The sequence below is a fragment of the Oncorhynchus mykiss genome, chromosome 3 (genome assembly GCF_057628025.1).
Source record: "Oncorhynchus mykiss isolate SJ-2025 chromosome 3, ASM5762802v1, whole genome shotgun sequence".
Classification (NCBI taxonomy): Eukaryota; Metazoa; Chordata; class Actinopteri; order Salmoniformes; family Salmonidae; genus Oncorhynchus; species Oncorhynchus mykiss.
In genome coordinates, this window is record NC_143024.1 from 38,158,626 (window position 1) to 38,170,655 (window position 12,030).

The 12,030-nt window shown below is 44.5% G+C and overlaps 1 protein-coding gene across 1 annotated transcript in view; it reads left to right on the top strand.

The window, feature by feature from the left end:
• LOC110516329 (beta-1,4-galactosyltransferase 3) overlaps positions 1 to 12,030 on the top strand; it is a 28,325-nt gene that overhangs the window by 6,192 nt on the left and 10,103 nt on the right. Inside the window, exon 2 of the mRNA XM_021594810.3 lies at positions 10,223 to 11,553. Coding sequence (XP_021450485.2) covers positions 11,268 to 11,553 — 286 coding nt within the window. The 5' untranslated portion in view covers positions 10,223 to 11,267. The remainder of the gene's footprint in view (positions 1 to 10,222; positions 11,554 to 12,030) is intronic.

Here is a 12,030-nt window from a genome sequence, read left to right on the forward strand (position 1 = left end):
GATACTTGTGGCTGTTTCATTAGTGTTAGCCTTCCTATTTGTCAGATCCATTGCTGACCCTGCTCCCTTTCTGTCCAATCAGGGCAAGACATTACATTTTCCCCCAACACAATCTAACAATGATGTTGAACCTGTCCCAGGCTGCCATCTATATGTTTTCTGTCCAGTACTCTGGAATGATAGTAGCGGTGGAAAGGCAATACATTTGCCGTTCATGTCTGTGTGACTCTTAGTGCCCTTTTTTGTTATGTTTATGTGGTTATCCTCAGTTTTTTTGGTTGGTCCCTATGGTTGTCATTGCTTAGCTACTGAGCAGTACAGCTTGTCGTCATGGTTGCAATGAGTGCTGTCCCAGAGGTGTGTGTGGGTGCTTGAGCCACAAATAAACTTTGCGCTATGGAAACTCCTCAAACTAGTTACTACCCAAACAGCAGCAGACAGTAAAGGAGAAGCTGTAGAGAATTTTTTTTTTCTTTTTTTCTCTTCAGCAGTGAGCCTGTCCCAGTGGACTCAGACCTGAGGGAGCAGCTAAAGAGACATGTACCAGCTGCAATGACAATGAATGGCCAGTGTGTTGCCATGGGTTGCTATGACAAGGTCGCTAGCCCTCATTAATATGCTGACACTTTTTTTCACACTGTATGCTAATGTTTTAATTGCCTGGACTTGTTTAGTTGGAAGAGCTATCTACTGTATCTTTGTAGGCGATTTTTCTTTTATTTTTTAGAATGTAGGGTTGGCCAAATAGGAACAGTTTTCCCTTGTCTTGGCAGTCAAGTAAAGGTAATGCTCTTGTCACAGCACATTTTCTGGTGCATATTGATGCTCAGGGCAGTGCAAACTAAGCTGGTCTCTGGCTCAAGCCTCTTCCTCTGATACCACAGACTGGGAAGGAGCCTAAGTATTATCACGTCCTAGGCTAGCCTATATCACAGCCTCGGGAGTCAGGAACCGTCCTCAAGGATTTCAGTTGATCTGTGTAGTAATTTAATATGGATAACTTGTTGTTTTTTTCACCTTTATTTAACCAGCTAGTTGAGAACAAGTTCTCATTTACAACTGCGACCTGGCCAAGATGGAGCAAAGCAGTTCCACACATACAACAACACAGAGTTACACGTGGAATAAACAAACATACAGTAGAAAAGTCTATATACAGTGTGTGCAAATGAGGTAAGATAAGGGAGGTAAGGCAATAAATAGGCCATGAAGTAATTACTATATAGCCATTAAACACTGGTGATGTGTAGAAGATGAATGTGCAAGTAGAGATACTGGGGTGCAAAGGAGCGAGAAATAAATACAGTATGGTGATGAGGCAGTTGGATGGGCTATTTACAGATGGGCTATGTACAGGTGCAGTGTTCTGTGAGCTGCTCTGACAGCTGGTGCTTAAAGTTAGTGAGGGAGATATGAGTCTCCAGTTTCAGTGATTTTTGCAGTTCGTTCCAGTCATAGGCAGCAGAGAACTGGGAGGAATTGTCTTTGGGGGTGACCAGTGAAAAATACCTGCTGGAGCGCGTTCTACGGGTGCATGCTGCTATGGTGACCAGTTAGCTGAGATAAGGCGGGGCTTTACCTAGCAAAGACTTGTAGATGACCTGGAGCCAGTGGGTTTGGCGACAAGTATGAAGCGAGTGCCAGCCAACGAGAGCATACAGGTTGCAGTGGTGGATAGTATATGGGGCTTTGGTGACAAAACAGATGGCACTGTGATAGACTGCATCCAATTTGTTGAGTAGTGTTGGAGGGTATTTTGTAAATGACATCGCCGAAGTCAAGGATGGTCAGTTTTACGAAGGTATGTTTGGCAGCATGAGGATGCTTTGTTGCGAAATACGAAGCCGATTCTGAATTGGAGATGCTTAATGTGAGTCTGGAAGGAGAGTTTACAGTCTAACCAGACACCTAGGTACTTGTAGTTGTCCACATATTCTAAGTCAGAACCGTCCAGAGTAGTGATGGACGGGCAGGTGCGGTTGAAGAGCATGCATTTAGTTTTACTTGCAGTTAAGAGCAGTTGAAGGCCACGGAAGGAGAGTTGTATGGCATTGAAGCTCGCCTGGAGGTTAGTTACAGTGTCCAAAGAAGGGCCAGAAGTATACAGAATGGTGTAGTCTGCGTAGAGGTGGATCAGAGAATCACCAGCAGCAAGAGCAACATCATTGAGGTGTACAGAGAAGAGTCGGCCTGAGAATTGAACCCTGTGGCACCCACATAGAGACTGCCAGAGGCCCGGACAGCAGGCCCCCCTGATTTGACACACTATCGGAGAAGTAGTTGGTGATCCAGGCGAGGCAGTCATTTGAGAAACCAAGGCTGTTGAGTCTGCCTATAAGAATGTGGTGATTGACAGAGTAGTAAGCCATGGCCAGGTCGATGACTACGGCTGCACAGTATTGTCTCTTGTCGATGGCGGTTATGATATCGTTTAGGACCTTTGAACGTGGCTGAGATGCACCCATGACCAGCTTTGAAACCAAATTGCATAGCGGAGAAGGTACGGTGGGATTCAAAGTGGTCTAATCTGTTTGTTAACTTGGCTTTCGAAGACCTTAGAAAGGCAGGGTAGGATAGATATAGGTCTGTAGCAGTTTGGGCCTGGAGTGTCTCCCTATTGTGTATTGTCACCTTACACCTGAGAGTGGTAGTGAGCCGAGGGGGTGAGCTGTTTCGTCTACTCTTTCCCCTCACATGGTTTCTGTAAGCTTTGTTCATACCGTATCTTCTTTCTTCCTATACGCTCACACAGGATGATAACAGGTTTGTTGAGCAAGAGGTGACACATAGAGACGTTTTGTGACTCATGGCAATAGATAAAGAATGAGCTAGTGACACTAGATAATGCAGTGGATATGACCAGTAACTTCATCAGACAATCTTGACAGGTATAGTATTTGTGGCAGTTTGCTTCGTAATGGAACACTGGTGGCAGGTGATATGTTGGTAAGGTTCTTTTGAAAATCCTGAGGTGAAACGTAGCAGAAGTCTGCATGACTCTAAGTGGAGCCTATCTTCAGTGTGTAGAACTGAATGGTTCTGAATAGAGTGCAAGGATTTGAGGGCCTTTTCCGCCAAAGCTCCAAAGCTGTTTTGGAGCAGATTTGCAGACTACAGAGATCACAAGGTTAAAGCTGGAAAGCACCGTCTTCCACAGCTGACGGATGGATGGATATAGTACGCGTTCCTCTAATCAGACTAACATGGCATCGCTCCAGTCCCTTCTTTTCGTGTCTGGCATCCCGCTCTGCTTCGGCAGGTTAAAGCTTTGGCAGCAGACTAACGCAAGGCCTATCAACTGTTTCTACCCCATCCTCTTCCTCCCACTCCTACACCTCTCCTTTGGGACAGACACACACCAGATGTTTTCAAGTACTTGGCTACTTTCCGCCACTCTTTTCTTCTCTTCTGTTGCGCTGCCTGTCTTTGCTTTTTGCAAAAGGGGGGTGGGGGGGGGGCTGGCTGGCTGGCTGGCTGACTGCTTGCTCCCCTCCCCCGGGACTGCGGGTCTCTTAGTGGGTCCCCTGTGCCTGGCCGACAGACTGGTCATGCGCGGGATCCTGAATAACCAGCCACGCTAACAGAGATCCTTAGATAATGATTTATATATACATTTCGCATACTTCTCGCTCTCTGCCCCCCTTCCATCCATCCCCACCTCGTTTCTCTCTCTACCCTCGGCCCCCTCGATGACTACTCTCTCATCCATTCCAGTGTGTGCGAGTATGCATGTGTACATACAGTATACATGTAATAGTGATGGCTCCAGGCAGAAAAGGATTGTCCCATATCTTGCCTGTAATCTTCCATAGCTGCCATCACTCAGTTTAAAGTGTGTGCTGCTGTACTGTCTGAGGAGGAGGGGGCGACGTGAGGAGGTGGAAGAACACTGGAGGGAAGATGTTTGTTTTGGCTGACTCGGGCCTGCATGAGCTAGTCATGCCAGTTCTACCTCTTTGACTTTCAAATGTCGGGACTCGAGAGAGGGAATGTAGCCTAGATTGAATGCTGGTGAGGCAACTAAACTAGCCACTTGCATTGGGCCTACTCTGCGTCCTCTCTCCCTCTCCTTTTGTCATTCTCAGATTCCCTCACATAGCATCACATAGCCTGAGGAACAGGGGCATCTAAATCAAGTCACTGGCTCTTTTTATATGCGTGCTGAGAAGGCAAGGCCCTGGCTTTGTCAAGGGAGTTGCCAGCTGCCAAGTTGTCCTGCTACACTATATCCCAGGCAGCAACCCTATATCCCATTTCAAGTCAATACGGCCCCTGAGAGCTTAACCGGGCTGGGATGATACTATACACACCCTGTTGAATAGTCAGTCTGCTGATCATGTTAACACCTGTGAAACTGCAATGGACATTGGACATGCGGCAGTATAGTGTGCATTTAAACCATAGTAAATGAAGGGTATCATGTTTGCTCTAAGGATTTAGCCACTATGCCTATATGGTTGCTGTCTATATGATGCTGCTTGCCACACTAATTTGAGAGGACTGCCTGAAGTTTCACCTTCCACCTGCTCATATTTAAAGTTGAAAGAAAAAAAGAACTCATCAAAAGCAAATGTTTTTTTTCCTTCTTCCTCTCCTCACTCCCTCCCCCTTTCCAACTCTCCTTCCTGTTCCAGTATCTCCACATTTTGCTGACTCATGTCATGCTCTCACCCTCTTGTCTTTCCATTTCTCTCTCTCTCTCTCTCTCTCTCTCTCTCTCTCTCTCTCTCTGTCTCTGTCTCTGTCTCTGTCTCTGTCTCTGTGTGTGTGTAATGAACTTGTTTCCTCATTGTCTGGAGATTAAGGAGTATTGAAGCTGAAAAGGCGGGGTAAGGGAGATTTCTGTTGAAACTGATGTGCTCACATTTGCAGATCTCACACATGCATATCAGGGTTTCTGTTATGTAAATGTGGCGCCAGACATTTGACCAGCGGCACTTTAATTTACCAGACATTTGAGAAATGTACCGTGCATAACCTGAATAGGGCGTCCACCCACGGTGCTCAGAATGACAATCACATTTAGAAAATGTAAATAAATAAATGTAAGTTGAGGATGCAAGGACGTGTATCCTTACTGTGCACTTTGAAGATGAGAAACAAACCCAATCACTAGGATAGGCCGAGCATGAGTTTCAAGTTTGGGGAAGCACATTTTCACCATCAAAATGCACCATTATAATATAGCATTCCACGCATCATCGCATTTGCAGATTTATGTAAGAGCCTACTATTTGTAATGTGATGAGTAGATTGGATAGTCATTTAGGCTAATAATAATACTCAGACTGCTCAATGCATGGCTGAATGCGTGTAGTGTAGAGGCCTTGGCTATAGTCTGTCATAAGTTTCTTTCCTAGGCTACATAGAAGAACGTTAAAAAGCAATGAAACTGATGCGACGGATAAGAACGTTTAGTTTAAAATGTTGATGAACCTATTTTTGTTCTTAACATTATTAGTGCAGCAATGCACACAAGGCAACGTGTGAATGTGCATTTGGCTACCGGACAATGAAACAAAGTTGACGACCAATTGCATATGAGAGAATTAGGCTACTAGTGTCAATGGCATATGGATGTCTGTTTAAAATAATTGCCTCCCTGATATGGTCAGATTTTTGTCTAGGCTACTTTGAAGCAAGGTAAAACATGCCTCTTAATGTTTTTTCCCCCCTCAATCTATACACAATGCTCCATAATGACAAAGCAAAAACAGGTTTTTAGAATTTTTGTGCAAATTTGTAGTTTTTTATTTTTTAACTTGAGTACATCTACATCAGACCCTTTACTCAGTCCTTGTTGAAGTACCTTTTGGCAGCGATTAGTCTCGAGTCTTCTTGGGTATGACAGTACAAGCTTGGCACACCTGTATTTGGTGAGTTTCTCCCATTCTTCTCTGCAGATCCTTTCAAGCTCTGTCAGGTTGGATGGGGAGCGTCGCTGTACAGCTACATTATTTTCAGGTTTCTCCAGAGACGTTCGATCGGGCTCTGGCTGGGCCACTCAAGGACATTCAGAGACTTGTCCCGAAGCCACACCTGCGTTGTTTTGACTGTGCTTAGGGTCGTTGTCCTGTTTTGAAGGTCAACCGTCCTGAGCGCTCTGGAGCAGGTTTTCATCAATGATCTCTCTGTACTTTGCTCTGTTCATCTTTCCCTCGATCCTGACTAGTCCTCCTGCACCTGAAAAACATCCCCACAGCATGATGTTGCCACCACCATGCTTCACCGTAGGGATGATGCCAGGTTACATCTTGTCCCGAAGCCACACCTGCGTTGTTTTGACTGTGCTTAGGGTCGTTGTCCTGTTTTGAAGGTCAACCGTCCTGAGCGCTCTGGAGCAGGTTTTCATCAATGATCTCTCTGTACTTTGCTCTGTTCATCTTTCCCTCGATCCTGACTAGTCCTCCTGCACCTGAAAAACATCCCCACAGCATGATGTTGCCACCACCATGCTTCACCGTAGGGATGATGCCAGGTTACATCCAGACGTGATGCCTGGCATTCAGACCAATCTTGGTTTCATCAGACCAGAGAATCTTGCTTCTCATGGTCTGCGAGTCCTTTAGGTGACTTTTGGCAAACTCCAAACTTGCTGTCATGTGCCTTTTTACTGAGGAGTGGCTTCCGTCTGGCCACTCTACCATAAAGGCCTGATTGGTGGAGTGCTGCAGAGGAACTCTGGAGCTCTGTCAGTGACCATCGGGTTCTTGGTCACCTCCCTGACCAAGGCCCTTCTCCCTCGATTGCAGAGTTTGGCCGGGCGGTCAGCTCTAGGAAGAGTCTTGGTGGTTCCGAACTTCATCCATTTAAGAAAGATGGAGGCCACTGTGTTCTTGGGGACCTTCAATGCTGCATTTTTGGTACCCATCTCCAGATCTGTGCCTTGACACAATCCTGTCTCGGAGCTCTACGGACAAATCTTTTGACCGTGGCTTGTTTTTTGCTCTGACATACACTGTCAACTGTGGGACCTTTTTATATAAACAAGTGTGTGTGTGTGTGTTCCTTTCCAAATCACCTGTGGTAAATTTCAATTGATTGGACATGGAGTCCAATCAAGTTGTAGAAACATCTCAAGGATGATCAATGGAAACCGGTTGCACCGGAGCTCAATTTCGAGTCTCATAGCAAAAGGTCTGAATACTGATGTACATTTTTTTTTACTTTGTCATTTATGAGGTGTTTTGTGTAGATTGAGGGATTAAAAAAAAATATGTATCCATTAAATAATGCTGTAACATAACACAATGTGCAAAGTCAAGGGGTCTGAATACTTTCCGAATGCACTATAAAGTAGCTAAATCAAAAAACAAAAATTGGTCACATACACATTAGAGGTCAACTGATTATGATATTTCAACGCTGATACCGATTATTGGAGGCCTTTTGGCCCGATACCGATTTAATCGGCCATTTAAAAAAAATGTGTTTAATGTATTTGTAATAATGACAATTACAACAATACTGAATGAACACTTATTTTAACTAATGCATCAATAAAATCAATTTAGCCTCAAATAAATAATGAAACATGTTCAATTTGGTTTAAATAATGCAAAAACAAAGTGTTGGAGAAGAAAGTAAAAGTGCAATATGTGCCATGTAAAAAAGCTAATGTTTAAGTTCCTTGCTCTCAGAACATGAGAACATATGAAAGCTGGTGGTTCCTTTTAACATGAGTCTTCAAAATTCCCAGGTAAGAAGTTTTAAGTTGTAGTTATTATAGGACTATTTCTCTCTATACCATTTGTATTTCATATACCTTTGACTATTGGATGTTCTTATGGGCACTTTAGTATTGCCAGTGTAACAGTATAGCTTCCGTACCTCTCCTCGTGCTCGAACCAGGAACACAACGACAACAGCCACCCTCGAAGCAGCGTTACCCATGCAGGGCAAGGGGAACAACTACTCCAAGTCTCAGAGCGAGTGATGTTTGAAACGCTATTAGCGCGCACCCTGCTAACTAGCTAGCCATTTCACATCACATCGTTACACCAGCCTAATCTCGGGAGTTGATAGGCTTGAAGTCATAAACAGCAGAGCTGCTGGCAAAACGCACGAAAGTGCTGTTTGAATGAATGCTTATGAGCCTGCTGGTGCCTACCATCGCTCAGTCAGACTGCTCTATCAAATCATAGACTTAATTATAACATAATAACACACAAAAATGCGAGCCTTAGTTTCTGGATTCTACCATATTAATGACCTATCATCTCAAACAAGCCGTTTATTCTTTCATTGAAATACGGAAACGTTCCGTATTTTATCTAACGGGTGGCATCCCTAAGTCTAAATATTCTTGTTACATTGCACAACCTTCAATGTTGTCATAATTACGTGAAATTCTGGCAAATTAGTTTGCAACGAGCCAGGCTGCCCAAACTGTTGCATATACCCTGACTCTGCGTGCAATGAACGCAAGAGAAGTGACACAATTTCACCTGGTTAATATTGCCTGCTAACCTGGATTTCTTTTAGCTAAATATGCAGGTTTAAAAATATATACTTCTGTGTATTGATTTTAAGAAAGGCATTGGTGTTTATGGTTAGGTACACGTTGGAGCAACGACAGTCCTTTTTCACAAATGCGCACCGCATCGATTATATGAAACGCAGGACACGCTAGATAAACTAGTAATATCATCAACCATGTGTAGTTAACTAGTGATTATGATTGATTTAAGTTTAATGCTAGCGAGCAACTTACATTGGCTTCTCACAGCATTCGCGTAACAGGCGGGCTCCTCGTGAGGCAGGTGGTTAGAGCGTTGGACTAGTTAACCGAAAGGTTGCAAGATTGAATCCCTGAGCTGACAAGGTAAAAATCTGTCGTTCTGCCCCTGAACAAGGCAGTTAACCCACCGTTCCTAGGCCGTCATTGAAAGTAAGAATGTGTTCTTAACTGACTTGCCTGGTAAAATAAAGATTAAATAAAGGTGTAAAAAAAATAATAATAATTGGCGTCCAAAATTACCGATTTCCGATTGATTTGAAAACTTGAAATCGGCCCTAATTAATCGGTCGGCCTCTAATACACATGTTTAGCATACGTTTTCAAAATGCATACTGCCTCCAGCTCATTGCAACGTGGTGTGTGATGCGTTGATGAAGCCTGCCTTACGTTGCCTATGCATTTGAATGGGAAGCGCACTTCAATAACCAGTTGATTAAAAAGAGCTGCGTGTTCATTATAATTAAAATGTTATCTTTTTAATCGTGGCCCTAAAACTATTGTTAACAGATTGCATGAATAGTTTTTGTGAAATGGTTTGGCCTTAAAGGGCTAGCTGACAGATTTTCCACAAAAAGGCTGTATTGTGCGTGTGATGCATAAAGAATATACGTGCCAATTGAATTCTACAAAATTATGCAAATTAACCCATAGACCAATAAGCATGACTGGTCAAATGTATTTCCATCAATGAGTAGGCTATAAAGCATTATTTCGCAATGTTTTTTTTCAGGTGGGGGGGACAATTGTCCGTTGCCAATTTAATTTATCGGCGTTTAAATTGTTTTATGGCCAAAAGCAGCCTATTACTGGCTAACAGAAACCTTGATACATATCATTATTATACATGCACACACCCTCGCCCATTGACTCTCGTCCTGTTTTCTGCAACTCTGTATCTCTCTCTTCCATTCTGCCAATCCCTGGGCTCTCAATTTGGGATTAGGATTAGAGTTAGTCTGAGGCTGGCGTCTTTAATGTGCACTAATTGATTCGTGAGTGCCGACGTGTCCGGTATTCTCCAACAGATAGCCATTGCAAGGAAGGTGAATTACGTGAGCACAAGTAGCAGGACCATTTAACGACCCACGATCATTCTATGGTCTATCTGAGGGGTAGTGGTGGTAGTAGTAGGACTTTTTCCTAGAGCTAAAACGTTTTCCACTGCTTTCTATCTTGATTCTCTGAATCGCTTCAGCTTCTCTGAGCTTGTGTTTCTTTCTGCTCCTCGGTTGCTGCCAGCGGTCTGTTCTCTTCGAAGGCGTCCGTATTGAAGCTCCTGTTATGCCTGATTCCTCCTGGCTCTTTCCAGCTGGGCTGTTTAGCTGAAAACAAACAAGCTGTTTGTTCCGTTCCGGCTGTGCATTATTTATGTGGTAAACAGTTAGTCTAATTGGGAAAGATGCCAGCAGCAACAATAGATTATTATAGGATGTCAATTGTAACAACTTCTTAACCACCTACCTCTCTCTCGTTGTCTTTCAGAGCACCATTCTCGTGATTGGTCCGAGCCCCTGTCCGCCAGGCCTGGTGGACCCCTCCCCTTGGAAGTGTCTCTCTGCCCAGAGTGTCTGTCAGAATGGGACAATAGCCTCAGTCGCCATCGGAACTTCCCCTTTCTCTCTTTGCTCTCTGTCTGCCCCCCCCCCACACACACACACACACACACACACACACACACACACACACAGCCAGCCAGCCCCTGACACTCCTCCTCTCACTGTACTGGTTTCGGTCCACTCCCTCTTCCTACCTCTCTAGCCAGCCTTGTCAAGCCAAACGAAACCATAATCCTCTGTAAAAGATAGGGGCCTATACAGCTGCCTGTGCTCTCTTTTGTTGTTGGCGGCTGTTTGTTTAGAGGGCCCCACGAGAGTAGCGGCTAGAGAACACAAGGCAGCACAACAGCACCTAGTCAGCCATTTTACTGGAAACAAACGAGCTGTGGTGGTGGTTTGGACACTGATGGAGTTCTAGTAGCATGATGTTGGGCTGGCATCGCCACCACACGCCATTGATGAACCAGAGGGCCACCAGCAGACTTTGGAGATCAACACATCTCAACTTGTGGTGGGACAAGAGATTGAAATAAAGACGTCTATCTTTTTTCAGGATATTTTTTTTTTACCTCCATTTTTTTGTCTCTCCAGTGATCAGCTAAACCAAAGTGCCTTTCTTGGTTTCTCACTGTGCTTTTACTATAAACTTGATCTAACTTCATATCACACTCCAATATCTGAAAATAGATTAAAAAAGAAACATTTCAACATCTCAAGGATTTTGCACTTTTCATTGATGCACCTCCATCTTGTTGCATATCATACAGTTGCACAATACTGACAGTGCACACTTGTTTACAGTAAAAACATACACCTCCATTCCGACTGTTGACAATCCCACCCCGTATTTCACCCAGCCACAAAGTAAGCATTCTCTCACAGCGTTCCTCTGGTGTAGGTTGCTAGGACTAACAAAGCCAAACCTATCACCAAACCGCTCTCCGAGTTCCTTGTGACGCAGAGCCGGCAAAATGGCGACATGGCTACAGTCAAAATGGCGCTACCTGTTCATGTTCCTGGGTGTCCAGCTGGTCGTCATGGCACTGCTGTCCCGTGAGGGCTACCACAAGCGAGTGTCGTATTTCATCAGGATTTTCCGCAAGCTGGAGATCACTGCGACGGGGACGTCCGGTGCCGGCTCGCCCCATGCACGCAATCACACGGGCAGTGACGTCTATGCCAACTTGTCCCTCCTGGCCAAGGCCCACGGCCGGGGCGAGAACATGCCCTACTGCCCCAAGACGTCTCCCCTGATAGGTGAGTTCACACACAGAAATAGAAGTTCTAGAACTGGCAGCCCCATTTATATTTCTCTGAATTCACCAGCCGTCGTCTTCAGTTACCCAGCGCTCCCCGTACCTCTTACTTCAATCCCTCTCCAGACTGAAACTGAAGAGGGAATGTTTTTTACAATGTACGCCAGAACAATACTTTCTCGTAAAAAGAAAGTGGCTCAGATACTTGATTAGTGTGCCTGAAAACAAAATGTGGGCAGTCAGAAAGCCTCGGTTGGTTTGTTGTGGAAGGGAATTTCCAAATAATTCCACACATAAAACCGTCCTTACTTGTTAGTTGGCTACTGATCTGACCAGGTTGGATGGGTACCCAAGGCACCCTGGATTCCTGGGAAAGTTACCAGAATTTTGAGTAGACATGATATGGTGGAACCTTGGCTTCACCTATATTGTCAGGAATTGTTCATTGATGGCCCCTAGTAAGGGAAGGAAGGATGTG